This window comes from Cariama cristata, unplaced genomic scaffold (assembly GCF_000690535.1).
Source record: "Cariama cristata isolate BGI_N322 unplaced genomic scaffold, ASM69053v1 scaffold4467, whole genome shotgun sequence".
NCBI classification, from domain to species: Eukaryota; Metazoa; Chordata; class Aves; order Cariamiformes; family Cariamidae; genus Cariama; species Cariama cristata.
The window spans coordinates 76,735-96,090 of record NW_009624833.1 but is presented as its reverse complement, the minus strand read 5'-3'; the positions used below and the strand labels follow the sequence as shown (position 1 = coordinate 96,090).

Here is a 19,356-nt window from a genome sequence, read left to right as displayed (position 1 = left end):
GGTGTCAGGCCAGAGTGCACAGATTCCAGAAATGCTTTTTGGAAGTCATTTTTCAATGCCAATAGAGAATGTTTAGGGTATTTCTTTCTTTATCCTGAGTAAAGGGGTTTGTTTGTTTATCAAAGCCCCAGGCACATACTGCTATAGCGCAGTTAGATTTTGTCATATAGTCCCAGTATCCTAAAGGCCATTATTGGATTATTTTCTGGAGCAGTTCTCCTCATTCTTCTCCAACAGGTGGTGGTGGCTGGCATAGCTTGTACAACCTGACAATGACAAAAAACAAAGTAATTGTTATTCTGAGAGCTTGGTCATTATTAAAATGTACAAATTTAAGGAATACAAACTAAGGTGAAGTCTTCCTGCACTGCAAGGCAAGAGGGACTGAATTCAGTTTAATAACATTGATATAAACGCAGTAAAATCTTACTCATGAGCATGAATGTTTACACTGAAAGTGGTATCATTAAACCACACATCCATAAAGCAATCTTACACAGACATTCCAGTTCAGCCAAGTTTTCGTATTTCTGCACTGAAGACCCCATTCTGGAGAAAGCTAAGTCTCCACTAATCCAATCACCAGTTGTTGCTCTGAATAACTTCTAAATTGGAAAAGCTGTCTGGCGAATGCAGTTGCCTCCATTTTTGGTTTCTTTTGGCCCAGTCAGACCTCACTCGAACACAGTCCCCTATAAAACCGATGCTGTTTCAAGAACCTAAGACAGATATCAGGCATGTGACATGCCAGCATGAAGATTTTAAACTTTTTCCCCTCTGTTTCTACACATATGAAGTCAAGACCAGTAAGATTTGGTGCAAACGACTACCCCAGCACAGACTGAAATAGTCACTCCTTCATTTATAAAGGCTTTTGAACTTCTGTTAAACCCTTTTGCATGGTCTTGGTTATTAGCAAGTGTTTGAAACTTTACCCTAATGTTAGGAATACTGAAAATAAAGGGCAAGCATCCCGACCTCGGGCTCTCTGTTCTGTATGTCCAGCATACAGTATCTGTCCTGCAACCGCAGCAGTTAGAACCAGCAATAGACATGATGTCATTTGGAGATTACATTATTTTCCTCAGGGAAAGCGTATCATTGAAGGAATAGCAAAGAGAAGAGACCAAGTATGGCACGGGAAGGAGAAAAAGCATCAGAAGTCAAAAATGAAGAGATGATGGCACAGCATGTGCATTAATACTTAACATGAAGAATCTCTGATATTGAAATACCAAAGGAAAAGAAATAGCAGGTTTGGCAGGTCTGGCTACAGGCAGGGTGGTGAATCCTCCAGTGGCTTGCAGGCTAGGCATATTTAAGATGCTCAGCGTATCTGAGCTTTCCAAGTATATTTCACAAGTTTGCCTCCTAATTGTCACATTAATTTATATGACCTCATTTTAACTAATCATAAATTTCAAAATCATACTACAAATTAACACAGAGAACAAAAATCTGTACATGTGGCCGGGCTCCACAAACAATTCAAGATCCACGGGTTGGTGCTTTCTTGGCATGACACTCTGCTACTGAAATTATGCGAGGCACGGGATGCATGGCTGCTGCCGTGAGTACTGAAAGCCTATTCAACATCTAGGCACATCATGTCACAAAAAGTATCCTGTGGCTACGCAAGAGCAGGGCAGGATAGCTGCTGTTCTCCGAGTTCAGTTCCCTTAGGAGTTAAAACCCATGGGACACTGGCAACACCCAATTTTCTCTGAATCTCGCTGGCAGTGATTATCAAGCAGTACTGTTTCTGGATGGTAAGAATGGGGGGCATCAGTTCTATCAGCCAAACGGCAATTGCAAACCTGCTTTCAAACCTCCACCATAATGTGATTCTGAAGATCATTAGGTGCTTCCACACTGTCCTCTGGCAGATTCAGAGATGTGATCATTTAAGATCACGTTGTGCAGACACCAGTGTATTTGTTAGGAGCCATATATAAGCCAATACACATATATCTCATATTAGTATACCAATAAGAGAATAAGATGGCCTGATCTTTATACAGACAAGTATGCAGAGAAAAATAAACAGGGGTTATTTGAGTTATTTGATTCTGCTGGTGTAATAAAGCAGTAACATTCAAAGCTGACAAAAGACAGATAAAATTACTGTCAGAATCTCATCTAAGTAATTGCAGTGGGGTTAGTTCTTGATGACATTTTAGCAAAATCTAATTTCTATGGAACAATGTGCAGAAAAGCTCAGCCCCAAGCACCAAGGTCTGTGTATTCTTCAGGTTAAAATGGTAATCATTAAGAATACTTGTCTTCAGAGCAAGTGATGTAGAGGAATTCTGAAAAAAACTAACAACAAGGCTGCATAAATCCCTAAGGAGCTATAGCTGCTGAGGACGGTACAGAGCAGAAACAGCCTGTTCTGGGTCAATCTATATGGAACAACTGTTTGAGACGGTACAAACAGAGCAGCTGAGAGAAGACAGAAAACGGTGGCAACTGCAGAGAACTGAGAACACTGTCAAGCGATGTTAAATGGAAACAAATGTAACGGTAAAATTCTTTTCAAGGCAAACAATTGAGAACTCCCAGTATCGTTTACCTATACATCAAAAGTATCACTCCGGCTGATGACTATTCTGACTTACGTGACTTACCTCTCCAACGGGACACCAAATGCCCCAAACACTCAGGTCAATGAGATATTCCTGTGACATTGCTGTTGCTGCTGACTGGCAAGCATGCTGGATGCATCTGTCTATTCTACATTCTAGGAGCTACCTCATAATTTTTCTTCAGCTTTTCATTGCTATGTTGTGGGAGTGTCAACTGGAAAGAGGTGATCTTTTCTCAACTGATGCAAAGCCAAAAGATGTCTCATGGCTAAATTTTCTTTTTAAGAACTTAGATTTTTCCTTTATCACAAAAGCTCTGAATCTTGATACCTGCTCTGTCACTTAGAGGTGGGAAAAATTTGTTTTGCAACAATTCTTTGGCTGTCTCCAGAATTATGTCATCAAGGAGGAGTCCATTTATAGGGCCAAAATCATAGCATTCAAAATATGAAAAGGCTTCTCACAGCTTTTACTGTAATAAAATGTTATTTTACTGCCTTGGGATTCCCACAATGCAAGACAGTCGTACTGTAATAAAATGTTATTTTACTGCCTTAGATTCCCACAATGCAAGACAGTCAGTCAGGCAATTTTGGTCCTGGATTGCCTCTAAGCTAATCATTACTATGAGAAGGGATGCCCTCATCTGCTGGTACAATGACTTTATTGCTGATGAGTTTACTCCAGAATCAGTACTTTTGTTGGATCTCATTTAATCTCCTTTAAGGGGCATGTGAGATGCATATATGCTCCAACAAATGCTGCTACTCAGATTTACTCATACCTTGTACGCTTAAGGTACACTCCTTTTCTAGAAATCAGATCAAGCACCAGCATGGAACAACGTGCACTGGTTTGTTACAAAAAAATTACGAGCAGTAGCCTGATTCCCTACTGGGAGAAACCAGGACATCTGAGGAAAGGGGAGCAAATTGCTTAAGAAAAAATTCCGAAGTGGTCAGAACCCTGAAGTTAGTCTTTCTGTGAGGCTATAGATAGCATATGTGTTCATCCACATGGTTACCTCTATCAGGTATTCCCTGTTTCCTCACTGAAATTTAAACACCACAGTGAGCCTGATACATATTCCACCTATCTGTTTAGCTCATTCAATGTGTTATCATTAGTCAATAAAAAACATTATGTTTTAAATTGGGAAAAAAAAAAGTTTAAATTAGAGGATTACTAAAACAACTTTAAGATACAATTAAGAACATTGTTGTATGGTTATTTCCATTCATAATTATTGTGCTTGTTAAGAAACATTTCAGGTATCTGCAATCCATCACAGCCTTAAAAAGCTGGATAAATACAGAACAGTCACATTTTTCATTCTAATGCATGTTTCAGAATGAGACAAAGAAAGACTACATCATCTCTAAAAAGCAACTAGAACATGATTTTGCTGAGATACTGCAGTACAGTATTTCATTAAAATGGGGTTATGGATTTAGTTATGAATATTTCCCCAAAACCACTCAACATCACAAGTGATGAAGGACTTACTCCCGAGTTTTTACAGCTAACGTGAACTAGGTTTCATTTCAAAAATGGGCACGTTTTGAAGTAGCCTGAACTTCTGCAAGTAATTACTTTAAGTAAAATCGTATGGCTAAGAACGTAATTGATTTTATATATATTAAAAGCAAAATCTTACCAGTTAGTGCAGTCAAGGTTTACTGTTAGCTTTTGAGCAGTTACGAGAGAATTTGGCACAAAATGGACAAAATCATGGCCTAGTACACAAACAATCAGTTACCTTGGCACAGATTGTGGCGTTCGATCCCTCACTCCTAAATTCTTGGCTGTGTTTTGTACTCTCGCACCCTGTGAAAGAAAAACAACCGTTTTGCTTCATTTGTTCCAACACAAGTTAGAAACTTTTCTGAGCTTTCTAGATGAGCATAACTATTGATTATAATTCATACATATGCTCCATGTCCCAAAACAACTCTCCTCTTCTAAGGTGGGGAACAAGTTAAAGCAGTGCAGAAGGTAGATTCAGACTAGATAGAAGGAGGAAATACTTTATAATGAAGGTGGTGAAACACCAAACAGGTTGCCTAGACAGATAGTAGATGCCCCATCTCTGGAAACCTTCAAAATACTAAGTCTGCTGCTAAAAGAGAGTAAAATGTAGTCTCTAAGGCTACAGTATACTGGACAGGAAACAGAAGACTTAAATTGAAGGGATTTAAAAAAAAAAAACAAACCAAACCTCAAATGAGGCACTGAGTAAAGCATCCTAATGAAAAGGTTAAGAGAACTCTGGAACAGACCACTTGGGAAGCTCTGTACAGGACTCTCCACTACTGGAGGTTTCAGAACAGCTAGGACAAGGGTCTGTCACAAATTACAGAAGGATAGCTGATCCGGTGTGGGTTACAAAGTTAGACATGATGAGTCCAGATCTTCATCACCTTCAGCATCCTTTCCTCAGTGCCGTTTTCTAAAAGTTTATCATAATAAAGAACCCCCACCACGACAGACTACTGAGACTGGCATGTGATTAACATAACTGAGAGCCAGAATATATATATACACACATACACACATGGGGAAACTATCTAAATTAATCACATGTAGATCCTGAACGTCAGTGCTGTGACTACCTCTGAGAACAAAATCAGCCTATTTTTACTTGCATCACTCACTAAACAAATTAATTTTAGTATCTTGCTCGCATAATAAATCAAATGCATTGATTTAAAAAGGAGTCTAGCTTTATACAACCATGTAATTTACTGCTTAGCAGGGGAACAAATTAGACCAACCTTACAACCACCAAATTCTCACTTGAGGAAAAGCCCCCAAGAATTATTAGCAACTTGCTACATGACATCTCTTTGTCTACACTGAGCCCCATTATACCATTTCTATTTCAATATACTGTTAATTTATACTTCTCCAATATTATTCTTAAAGCTATAGCAATTTAAATATTGACACTGTTCATCTCATGTAGGCGTAAGGGACAGTTGTGCTACGTGGCTCCAGAACGCTTTCCTTTGCATACTGATACTGCCAGAGCACTGGCGAAGGATGCCAGCAGCTCTTAGGAGACATCACCATCAGTCTGAACTCTTATATAGAAACTAGTATTCTCATTGCCATGAGAAAAAATGATAGGTTTATTCTGAAGTTACGCACTAATTTAAGGATAGCAAGAACCAGTCACATAAAGAAAACAGATTCTCTTTATGCCCTGCTCAAAGAGCTCTAAATCAGTACAATTCTTATGAGAACTATTCAAAATGTAGTGCTGTTACTATACCCATGAAAAGGCATGGAAAAATGATTACTCACTTAAAAGACAACACAAATTCTCTCCCAGCCTTTTTTCTTTATCAGCTTTTTAGTTACCTTCCTTCCTCAGCCCTGTGCCCTCCTGCCGCAACCCTCCTAGGCCTCTGTCCTCTCCACACTTTGCTGCATCCTGAAGACACGGTCCTGCCATGACGCTTTACATAGTGTTTTGTGGGTACAGGTGTTTACATGAGTAAATAAAGTTACTAAAAGATAGTTGGGACATTTTGTCAAAATTTTTATTTTAAAAATCAATCTAGACTGGATTAGCAGGTGAAAACCAGAAACCACTTAACTAAAACCATCCCACAGATGCAAGCTCAACCCACTCTCACAAGGTGGTCTCTTTTCTTCAGTTCTCAACAGAACAGGTGCTTGCAAATACCTAATTATATCTGACAGGGAATTACTTTGAAAATTGTTCCAACAATACAGTCTAGGCTATTATTAGTTGTTAAACACGATCACAACCTCATTCAATTTAAAAGAAAAAACACCCCAACACTTCCTGAGGTCATCCATTCAATCAGGTGTCCCCAGTTATTCAGTACCGGTGGCCCCAAGCTGGAAGAGGTATCAGCTTTGAGTAGAGAAAATTTCCCCTTGTGGAAAGCTGATACCGCTAAGAGCTAACGTTGCTGGCTTCTCCAGAGTAACAGATGGAATAGATGGCCCTTCATTTGCACCTCCCTGTGGCTAATCTCTTTATTCCACAAAAGATTGACAGCGTAAATGGAGTAACAAAGTTTTTGTTTGGTTGATTTTCTTATATTAAACCAGGCAAGACACAAATGTTGCCCTTAACTAAATGTTCTGCATCAAACACCAAGAAGCTGGTTTTTTTCCCCTTCCAAGTTTTATGGCCTGCATTATGCTTCTTGACAGTTAAATCTTACAGATAATTTAAACATTAAATCCAGAATGGGCTTCTAGAAAATACCACAGTGCGTTGTTGAAATTACTCCAAAACATTTAGAATTTAATGAAGGGTTATATTTCTACTACAGAACTCCAAGGCTGATTTAAAACTACAACAAAAGATTATGACTCTACTAAATGCCATAGTGGTTTCCTGCAATAAGAAGGATGTGTGAAAAGAGTCTGCCTTGACAGACTAGCAGTGTCTCTGGGTAGTCCTGAGATATTTGTATCTTTAACAGCTATTGATCACCTGCTGTTTTACGTCAGAGAATGTAGCCTCACTGAAGGCTTCTTTCTACATCTCTATTTCAGCAAGTACAGTTACAGCCCCTCAAAACCAGGCAAGTTACTTTCATTTTGTCTTTTCATTGTCATTTAATAAACTGCAGAAGATCCACAAATAAATCAGCGTTTTTGAAAATGGTCTAGTACATTGAAAATGCACCCTTTGACAGAATACATCCTGCAAGCAGACATATGCAAAACTCTACATCCATGTTTTTTGCATGCAAAACACCCAGATCTGCCTTTTGTCTAGAACTTCAGGAGCAGACATATCAACCGATACACGTGAGTTTATCCTTATACAGCAGTAGCTTTCTTTTAAGTCAAATTAAAGCTGTAATTCCTGAGCAGACCTACATGATCTGATTCAAGAACCTTGAAGATATTTATTCACCACAGAAACTTAATTTAAGCACCGAATAAAGTGAAACTCCAATATGAAAAGGCATAAGGCTAATTACTCTGATGTATCCATGTTAGGCAGCAGCACTTACATATAATTTATCAGAATCTATGGCTTGAGAATATCTACACAATCCTTTAACAGACTAAAGGTTTGATCTAGCATACGTGTATTTTTGTCTACAGCAAGTTAGAAGTACAGCTGTTTAATCATTTTCATAACTAAACTGTGATTGCTGCACAGACTACATAGCAAAATTGATGAAAATAATAAAATTAGATGCAAACTAAAAACCAGAAATTATGAATCTTGTCTTATCTGTGATTAATTGTTCCAATATTTAATTATATTTTTTTCACTTCAAGATTGAGTGCATCCTGTATCTTGTTTATGCTTTTGTCACAAGGTTGAAAGCTACCACAGGCTGGGATATATGTTCCATATGCACACAGAGTGATTAAGCACCCACTCAACCTCTCTTTGATCAACTGAATAGGTTGAGCTCTTTAATCTTCACTTCATAAGCCTTGTCTAACAACCCCTGGATCATTCATGCTCCTCCTCTGAACTCTTTCCAAGACTCCAAACATCCTTTTGAAAGTATTTATCTGATAACAAGATATTCTAGGAAAAGTAGTGCCAATACAGTAGAGCGTATCCCCCATTTTCAGTTGATATTACCTTTTAATCCAGCATTTTTTTGTCATACTTTAGCACTAAGAGTTCATGTTGAGGTGGTTAGCTATCCACAACAGCCCCTAAATCCTAATATTCTATTATGACCAAAGAGTGAAAAACACTATTTTGAAACGAGCACATTGTCCTCGGGAATCTTGCCTGGAAAGTTAAGAACCACGATATTTATTTCTCCCCTTCCCTCCTACACTTCCCCCTTCATTCAGTAAGTCAGTACCTGAGTCACTTTTTATTAACAACAGTTAATAATCTTAAGTTATTTTTATGGATAATATATATTAAAATAAAGATTGTCTTACTAAACATACTATTCTGATGTAAGGTGAGGCCACAGCAGTTACTATATGAAAAACAACAAGTAAAATCACAACCCTGCAAAAATTATGATCCATTTACACATACAGAGAAAGCAAGCATCTGGTTAAAAATAGCCTGTTCCATTATTAAAAAAAAACCCAAACAAACAAAAAGAAAACCACACAAAAACAAACAAAAAACCCCACCACCTTTTAGTCAACAATAAAGGAAGAGAATTAAAATTCAACAAAATACCCAAACTAAGAAAACTCACACAGACATTACACAACATTAAGGTGGTAGTTAAAAAATACTTGGTCAAGTCATGCTTGTTTGATGACAACAGGTCTTGTTAGGAAACACCAAGATCTTACCCATAGCAAGCATCTTACCTGTTTGCGCATGACATCCGTAGCTTGCATGATATAGCGAGGAGGTAGCCCGTGGCTTCGAGCCAGAATGATCGCCTGCTCCAGGGTAACGCTCAGAGTGCAGCTGCAATGGAAGACAAGAAGTCAGTTATCTGCCAGCAGCGATTTCCTTAAAATAATTGCTTTTAGATCAATTATCCTTTTTAAAAAAGTCATTTATAACAAGATTACACAGTAGACCTGCCCGCTATCCCTCCCCCACCCATGCAGGCATTAGCATGAACATTAAAATGTTTCTTCGAGAGATTTTGAGTTTATCAAGTGTTCCTCCTGACTTACAACCAAATACATTTGCCTTGTTTTGCTGCTGTTTAAGTGCATGAGAGCGCGACAAGTGAAGGAGAACAATTTTTTGTAATTGCATAAATCCCTTTCCAGGTGGTTTCTACACGGTATCTCTCACCCTCCACTGTTAATGCTGACCTTAGCTTTGGTAGCACGATCCTGACCTCTTGCGATTAATTTAGTTTGGTTATTCTCATGGCATATTAGCGCAGTTCAGTCCATTTACCAAGAGAAATTTACCCATTTCAAAAATAAAATAAATAAATAAGGCATTCCTTCAAATAAATTGTCTTTTCCTACTTTGCCAATCTTTTTTAAGTAAACACTTGAGGACAAAACTGACCATGGTACCACATCCTAATGGAAAGGCTGTAATTGCTTTGTCAGAGCAACCAGGAAAGATTTTGCTGTAGGACAACCTGTCATCACACCAGACAAAAAGTAGCAGGGAAAGTCATTTTGGACATGACATCCGATTTCAGTTGTCATGGTGAGGACAAGGATGGATAGTTGGTTTCTCACACAATCAAGACCAAAGCTGTAGAAGACTCAGATAAAGGCAACAAAACTGAGTAGAAACAGGTACTTTTTGGAAAGCACAACATGTTTGAGGGCTGCCATCATCCAAGAGGTGAGAGCGGCTCCATTCTGCACCAGTAAGCTGCTTGATGATTTTTCTGTTCACGACCAAAGTACTGCAATAATCAAATCTCTTCAACCAGAAAGATGAGTTGTACAGAAAATGATCCTACCTCAGCAGAACCTGACAAAAGCTGCATATTTCAAGTTCAAATCATAAAACTAAGACACATGTTTAAAATATACTTTTGAGTAGCCTTTTGGCAAAATCCTGACCAAAAGATTCTGCATAGTTTATATTATACACACAGAACAGACAATATGTTTCAATCAAACGCTCATCTTGCTAAGCAGAAGATCTGTAGGAGGAAAAACGTGTCTGCACTTATTTTCTTATTGAAAAAAAAAACCCTGACACATTTTAAATACCACTTAAGTAAATTTATGGACTGTAAAAAGTTTCACAGAAGTGAGTGTAGAAGATACTAAATTTGATCTGTAGCTTTATTAATGGCCTTTCATTAAAAATTTATAAGCTAAGTGATTTTCCTTGATAATGTAATTATTTTTATTCCCCAAGTTTCTTGTATACACAGACCTCCAAGTTAACTCGAAGCAAAAATCTATTGATCTTTTCTGTTATATCTTTGATTAAGGTGCATAATAGTTAAATATTAGACTAGAAATTCTAAACACTGACTTTTCATCTTGTCTTTGAAAGGTGAAATATTGCACAAACAAAGTACATGCTCATAACACATGCCAGCACCAAAATCTAAACATCTAACTTTCCAGACCAGACTGCAAAGAAAGCTTTGTCCCATTGACAATGGGAAAGAGCAAAGGTATCTGAAATCTAATTTGACAGGTGTAATTTAAGCCAGAGAAAAAGTGTAAAAAGTCTCTCTGTAGGTATAATAGAGGTTAATGGGCTCAAACTACGGCTTTCAACCAACCAGTTACTGAGCCAGCTTCCCCTTAAATCCCATCTCCCTGGAACCCAAAAGACTGAAACAACAGAGAAATCATATTCTGCGTGCGTGAATCAAAACTAACAAAAGAACCTCCTAAATGAAGGTCAGCTTGAAGAATTAGGTGCAAACACTCATCTGGTGATTGACAAAGACTGCTAAACTGCTCCCTATCCAAAACCTGATGAAATGGTTGGTGATCATGGACATCATGAGCCATCTACATTTTGACAATGCCAACCGTGATTCAGAAATAAGGTTGCCAAGTGTGTAGATAAAGACATAACCAGAGTGGGAAAAGCAGAGAAAGAGTGAAATAGCATAATGAAGATTTCTTTAATAGGCTACTATAGTGGTAGGCAACAACTGCAGTACAATCATGGCTGTAACTGAAGATCTTGCCTCAGGGTAAAAAAGAATAGTAATTCTAAGGATAATATTTTTAACGTATCCTAGGAAATTAATAGTGAAGACACTCAAGATGACAGCAGTGATGACGTTACCTATTATCACACCTCTTTAATAAAAGATTTTACATGCGAGGTGAAGTCCTACAGTAATGCTGGTTCGATACGTCCACTGTTTCTTCTAAAAAACATTCTTACTCATTAACGTATGTTAAAAAAATGTTAAAATAGCATCAGTGGCATGATCGCATTTCAATGTATTATTTCAACAGAGATGCAATTCAATATCACTAGATTTTGTGTTTCTCTTAAGGCATGTAAAAGGTCTGATGAATGGCAGAATTAAATACAAATTTGTGGTTATGGCTTTTGTCATGTGATTGCTACTTTCTAGATACAAAAGCCAACCACACTCAAATAGCTTCATTTTGGTTGAATACCAAATCAATGAGATGGCATCCTCTAATGAAACTGATCATATAAACCTTCCACTGTGTTATGCTGAACTGATTGACTAGTAAACATGTATTTACATCCTGGTGCTTTCTCCCCGCTCTTCAAATATAGGTTTTGAATTACTACATATCTGTTATCACAACTCAAACTGCCCTGGAAACCAGCTGTGAAAGAAACAAATGCACACACAAAATACGAGAGGGTAACATGGAAAAGTCATAACTGGAAGCACGTCAGCAATAGGGCTGCCAAGGGAGATCAAGCAAATGCAAATTTAAACCAATACAACTCGTACAATTTTATGAAACAATACGAAAGCGGGGAATTCCTCATACGGCAAGACTGTTCTGGTGGTCTGAGCAAGGTTCAGTATCAAGGATTGTCAGCAAGTATGTGTGATATGTAACAATCCACCCTTCTCCATTTTGAGAGCTGATAAGCAAATGGTATTAAAGTTTAGAAAGGAATTTGGAAGCAGTTCTGACCACAGAAAGCACCTAGTCATTCGGATGCAATCAGTCCAAACAAACCAAACAAGGAAAATACTAGAGGAAAAATTCCTTCAGTGCACTCATAACATTCTATTATGGGAAGCATAAATCCCAAATCCATGTATTTTACAGTGTAAACAAATCAAAATCTGTTCTCACTCCCTCTCTTCTCCTCTCATCCTTTCTTTTATGCCAGAAAAACAAAAGACTCCAATTCATCATCTCTGAATTTATGTCAGTTAGAATCACAAATTCCCTGCTTTGACAGATTACAGCAGCAAGGCAGCACGGATGTTTGGCTTTCCCAGCACAACTGGGCTGAGAATTCCTCATTTCACCCATCTGGTTTCCAAGAGACTGAAGGGGCTGCAGCTGCTCCCAGCCCCTGCCTGCTACCCCCAGTCTCTCATCAGTCATGACATGCTTGATGTGAAGATTAAATGTGAACTTTCAAGCATCTTCTGGATCAGACCATCCCGAACAAAAGGGGTTAAATAATTTTCTATCACCAATAGTCCATTTGTTTCTGACTGGAGGTGATTTTTAATAAAGGGCTGCAAATCAGATGGATAGACATACATCAGCACTGAAAAACTGAGTTGTAGAAGAGGAAAACAGATTGACATTTCTTAAGAAATGGATTGGTTTGTGATAGCTTGTTTAATGTCACCAGAAAGGAAAAATAATTTGAGTTCATGTACACTACCTACAGAACTGCCACTCAGCAAACTGTATATCTATGTTAACAGAGTAAAAAGAATCTAAATAATCCAATTCACTCTCAGGTTTCAATTAGGATTCCAGCCATCCTACATCCAAAGATGCATCATAACATCCCTTAGAAAAATGCCCTGAATAGAAAAGATGAGGTGAAACAAATCGGTTTAGTAGTTACCACAGCCAGGGATGTTGAACTGAATTATGTTCTGGCTATGAGAACAGGAAAGAAATACGAAAAGGATGCATGTATGCTTAAGCCTAATTAAAATCTAAAGTTTCTACTCAACATGTAATTTAATGTCAATGTTATTGTTTTAATTACTTTTCTTTCCATACATGATAATCTAATCATACCTACATGTGACCACCTTTTAAACCGATTACACTATTGAGTATTCATTTTTTTCTGCTGTTAATTAAATGAATACTTATAGAACAGCTATTATTTATGTCAGTGTATGCAGCAATTAAAAACTTTAGTACTAAAGTAAGTCACTTTGGGGTAAACATTTTTGGGGGTATTTCTCTATAATTACTAGTGATGGTTGGGTAATATGTATTGATTCTGAGGAGTAACCCAAAGAAGAAAATTGGCCATGATAAACCTAAAAAGGAGAGAAAATGTTGTTCAGGACTATAAGAAATAGGCATAAAAAGTATAGACAGGCCTAACTCAAGACTCTCCCACAGTTCCTAAGCTGTTCTCATTGTGGGAATACGTCTCCATGCGAGTAAAACTGAAGTTGGCATTCTCTGTGCCCATATACTGAAACTTTGGTGAAGAGAATTTGCAGTGAGAAGGAAGTTGGGCCAGCCAATAGGTATCAGAGAGAAAATGAGCAAGAAGTTCGTACATTAAACTACAATATTGTATTTGACAATTACACTACAAATACACAATTACAATAAAACTCTACTGGAGTTCAAGACTTAGGTTCAGTTCCTTTATGAATCTTTGTGAAGCTGAGATGTTTCCAGTATTGAAAGTCCACTGCTTGAAAATCCACCTTGAACTGAACCCATCCACTGAAGGTTAGTCCCAAACTTGTGTTATTTCTGCCAACATATAGAAAGCCATTACTCTGCACGTAAAATCTATTTATTCCATTATGATGGTTCAGTAATCATAAACAATGCTTCAAAAAGTAACTATCTGTGGAAGATATTATACCACCACACAGAGATGGATAGTCCATGCTTGAGGGGACTTCTGCCTTTTATCCATTAAGCATTGGCACGCACAGGTTTCCTTCACAAGAGGCATCACTGTGAATATGTAGTTGTGCAAACCTCAAAATAAATATATCCCAGCTCCCCTTTCAGGCATACATCCACCATCTCACGAGAGGATACTCAAACCCAGCTCTACCAAGTATTTTCAAACACAAGCTACCAACAGACTTCTGACTTGATGAAGGAGATGGCATGAACTTACCAAGCTAGAGAATCTAGTCTTGGGAGGTAAGTATATATTAGCCATATTTCAGACCTAATCTTGGTTAATGACTTCTTTTGTAGCTTACAAATATACTTTTAATCAAGTTTATTTTGTAATTTTAATTGTAATTTTTAATTAATTAAAAATTAGTAATTTTTAATGCTAAAGCATGAAACATGCAGTAGGTAATGATGGGGTTTTTCTGTAGTTTATTTGGAAGATTACTATCATACAATCTATATCCAGAAATAAACTGTGACTATTCTACTTTCTTTAAATCAGAGAGCTTTTCAAAGAATAACGAAGGGCCGGGGGAAGCACAGCTTCTCACTGTACATCTTCTGTCAGTGTTAAAAAACTGCACAGAGCATCTTTTCACAAACATTCTGCCTGTAAGATCTTGTCATCCTTTAATCAGCCGGAAACGTTGCAAGGAGGCACCTCCACCATTAAATAGTCTTTCTTTGATGAAAGAACAGCATTTCCAAAAGATTCAAAGTATCCCATTGCTTTGTTTGCTCTTTCTCAGTCATACTTGCAAAACCAAACAAAAAAATCTAAAGTCAACTAAAAAACGCTGCTTCATGCATTATCTCTTGTTCTGCGCAGAAAGTCTTTCAGATTAAAGGCTTCTTCCCAAGTAAGCAGCCAAGTAAATCTGCTGGAAAATTGCAATTTACTTCCTGTCTTGTAACAACTCAGGTTATTCACTTAACTCTTTTCCACCTCAAAGATTAAAGATGATTGGGGTAAGTTTTTAATTTCAGATTGCTCAAGAGGATCTATTCTATTTTTGTTGTAACATAGCAGTGTTTGTAAGAAAGAATCAAATTCTCCCAAAGTCCTGGACTGCAGATAAGGCAATACTGCAGGAACTGAAGCAAGAGAGGATGATCCTACAGAGCATGGTGATGGAGCTGTGTGTCAGCCCTGCTACTAAATGTTCATAATATTAAAAGGAATCCAAATAGAAAAAAAGAACACCTTCAAATTCATACTAGTAACAACTGAGATCCATCTTATCTGTCTCAGTGCATTTTATGCACTTCTCTGCATTTTCAGATTGCATTTTAAACAAAATAGCATCTCAGAATTTAAAACGTACAAGAGAACTCTAAGATTATTGTCCTTCACATAGTATTAGAGATAACAAAGCAAAAATGTACCAGATTGCCTATAAAAGGCAAATACAGATCAAAATAACATGATCATCACTGTAGAAACAACCTATTTGTACTAAATGTCATTTATTTTGTCTTAAGTCAAATTCTCACATATTTAACAGTTACATAACTGTTTTCAAATAGTCACCAGCACAGAATTAAATACTCTATCCTCAATTACTTTACAAAAAGAAAAGTTTGTTTATGCCTCAGTAGGTAAGGCATCACAAAAATATACTAATTGTAGCTAGAAATAACAAAACTGCCATTTAAAAAAAAAATAGAAGGGAACCTTGACTAAATGAGAAGGTAGCAGGACTAAAAGCACAGTTTAGACCAGAAGGCTGGAGAGGAGCTGGGATTAATTTTTCAGTCTGTGTTGACTTGCCTGCTGAAAGTAGTCCCAGCAATCCCAGAAAGCCTTCTTACTCTGGAGCTAGTAGCCAGCCTAAATACAGCTGCAAAACTTCAAGGAGATTTTTTTTTTTTTTGGTAGCACGCAGTCATTGAGTTCAGAACTAAATTCCAACAGAAAAATTTCGAAAATAATCTCAAAGGAAGAATTCTTACGATAGAATGTCTAAAATATAAATTCAGGGTATCTATTTGTCACCTTGTTTCAACTGATTCACAGAAAGGCAGCTGGCCGTGATGGACAGCTTATGGTGTTACTCTGCCTTGCTCGGTGGAAGATGGAGCAGGTTTAGCTGGGTTGCAGGAGTTGTGCCAGCTACAGGAGACAGCCTAATCAACCCTTGGCAAAACCTGCCTCATCATTCAGCCGAGCGCCTGCCAGCCAGAACCCCACTGCTTGAAGGATGGTAACGCTAAGGAGAGACTTTCTGGAGGGGAAATTAAAATTCAGAAAAGAAAAGACGACAGTGATTTTTCTGGATTCCATCCCCTTCCCCTGCCCCCCCCAAGATTATAAAAGTCTTCTTTTCTCTTGATCCTTCAGGAAATGCAAAATTTTAAATAAACTTGGGATTTGTTTCATTTGGATGCTTTAAATGATTCCTTTGAGCCTGTAAGGCCTACGGTCCCCGAACAGACTTCTGCAGCTGCTGCACCTAATTTCGTTTTGGCATAGAAAGAGGCTAGGACATGTCTGTGCACTGCAGTCTCGCTCTTCTCCCTCCAGCAGGAGCTAGTATCATGATTCAATAAAATTTAAAAGTGCCTTTCATCACCTACATTTGTACAGAGTGATTGCAACTTCAAACAGAACGAATACAAGTAAAGCAAGCAGAGCACTGTTTACAGGGTGACAGCTGATTGGCAGGCAGAAATACAATTATGGATGATAAAAAAGGGAAAACAGAAATGCAAACTATTGATTTCTTGGACTAATTTAGAGCTCTGTTCCTGATGTTGATCAACAAGGCATGTTCGCTTATGATAATCCAAGGGGAGTTTGTAGTATACACATGTCACTTAGGACACTGAAGGTTAAAGGGACTTATTTTTCTGCATCCTTGTTTTTCCGGTGGTAGAAATATATTTGAAAAGAACTGCTGTCTGAAATAGATATAGGATTTTAGGCTCTAATGTAAATTGGTAAACATATTGTCATAACAAAAATCAAAGCAAAGCAATCACCAGGAATTCAAAATCCCCAGCATTATCTTGGATATAGGGATGAAAATATGAACTCTGTCAAGCTGTTTTAGCTGAGTGCAGTGTAAAAAGCAATTTAATATGGATCACAGAGAAGTCAGAAACCAAGACACTGCTGATGCAGAGATCAGCAATCACTGTCAAAGCAGACAAAGCTGCTGTTTCATAGTTCTTGGCCTCTTCTGCATTGGACTGGCACCCAGCACCTCCCTCCCAAGCTATCTGGGATTTGGTTCTGGTTAGGAGGAGGGGTGGCAGAACACCCCCTCGCCCTCTGTCAATCCATGACACCTAAATTGAGAAAACACAGAAAGGGTTTCGCAGTCCATTCAGTAAGAGAGAGAGAAATGGAGTGAGGGAAGGTTCATATATATTTTGTTTAAAGTTTATTAAATACATCTCTAATTCTGACAGATTAATGGTTTGCTGAGCTCCCACTCCCCATGAACAAAAGATGCTGACCAGCAGAGCACCCTGTACTCTTCCACAGACTCTTATTCTCTCCCATCAAAGACCAATCATAAAACTTAGGCTAAAATGAGGGGGGTTTAAAAGAAAGCATACAGGAACCTTGCTCTGAGTTGATTATTCTTCATTTTCAAGCTGGCAAGATCGATAAATGAAGAATATACTTTCAAAGTTTAACCTGCAAGGACAATTCACATCTTTCCCCCATCTGCTTGCCTTTTAGCACCTGTAGATAATACCAATTTTCAACTTATTTAATACGCGTAGCACAGTGTTAAAAAACAGTCGCGAGTCTTTCCTTGGTCTGGGCCTACAGAAAGCGGATTCCAGCAACTGGTTGCAATCAAGCACTTCACAGCATTTAGTTTCTAAGAACACAGAAGGCCAGATACAGTGCTGAATACAACCAGAGATAAATACCCTCTCTTACTGAAAATCAGTAACTTGAACTCTAAAGAACTACCTTACAACTGAAAGAGCACTATTCTGCAAGGTTGTCTGCCCTGATCAAATAATATTCCAACAAACTGAAGAATTAAGCAAGATTGCAGGCAACGAGCAAAATCATCTTCGTCTACAGGACTCGATCGCATCCAGCACTTTACTCTTTCCTCTTCTGTCTTCCTCACAGGATTTCCTGGTGCTGCAAGACAGTTTCACTCCACAGAGCGGCAAGGGGAATAGGTTCACAAAAACACAGCAGAATTTAGCAGAAATGGCAGGAACAAAATTCACCCAGCAAGCCTAGTAGCTGGAGACAAAACAAGCTTTCTATCTGGGCAAAGGCAATTTCAGAAAGCCAAAAAGTAGAGCCTAGTTAGTGCTGGACTGTGGAGATGTGGCCTAGAGAGGTCAGAAAGAGAAAACAGCACACCAAATCACTTTATACACCTTCAGATTCTAAGGGAAAACTTCTTCATCCATCCAATTTGTATGCACAACAGTAATTTCAGGAAACTGTTGTTAAAAAAACTTCCTCAACTTTTAGTGCGTCAAAAAATAATAGCATAAGAATCCCTTCTAGTCTCTAAATATATGAGTTTTCTTCTGAACTTTTGGAAATTCAGAGCCAAAACTCTTTGAATACCTATAAAATCTCAAGCAACGCATTCCTTTTTCCTGGAGGGCCTATCTTAAAATGTCTCTGATAATGCCAAGAGTTGATGTTTCTCTCTCTGAACAGATGGTAGCCACAAAGGCAGTATTCGCGCACAAGTCAAGTAACAGTATCGGTACAAAAGCTCAAATGGACTCGCTGTAAAGCAGAACCAGTCACGCTTCAGAGAAAGGTGGTTTGCACCTTTACTTTATGTAAGCAGGTGATCTTGAATCCTTCAACATCTAGATGGAAACCCACACATAACACATTTAAATCCCATTCCCATGGCTCATAATTTAGTCTTGGAATCCAATACGTTGGTTTTCTAATATTTTGTGTTTTTAAAATATACTTAAATAGATATTTAATAGTTTATACCTTTGAATCAGCCCCAATTTTGAGCAGAAATTTGATGAATAATCTATTTTCATCTAAGAACAGCTCACATTCAGAATCAAGTATACCACCTCTTATTCAGTCACCAAATTATTCTGATTAACTTGTGACCCACACACTGTGGGGTAATAGTTTATTTGGGGCTATTAAAGTTGCTCTGACTTTATTCTTAAACTATAAGAATTTTTGGCACAAAGTACTGGCAAATTCAGAACTTAATCCATGAAACCATGATGAAACCCAGAAGTAGTCTTTTTCAGCTTTATAAAAAAAAAAAAGAATTAAGCCCAAAGTCTTTTCTGATCATGTAAGACATGAAACTAAAACTAAGAGCCTGACAAA

General features: G+C 37.9%; 1 protein-coding gene across 1 annotated transcript in view; it reads right to left on the bottom strand.

The window, feature by feature from the left end:
* Positions 1 to 220: 220 nt before the first annotated feature.
* The window catches only part of PREX2 (phosphatidylinositol-3,4,5-trisphosphate-dependent Rac exchange factor 2), a 94,933-nt gene continuing 75,797 nt past the window's right edge, over positions 221 to 19,356 (bottom strand). Inside the window, 3 exon segments of the mRNA XM_009703322.1 lie at positions 221 to 266; positions 4,345 to 4,412; positions 8,886 to 8,988. Coding sequence (XP_009701624.1) covers positions 221 to 266; positions 4,345 to 4,412; positions 8,886 to 8,988 — 217 coding nt within the window.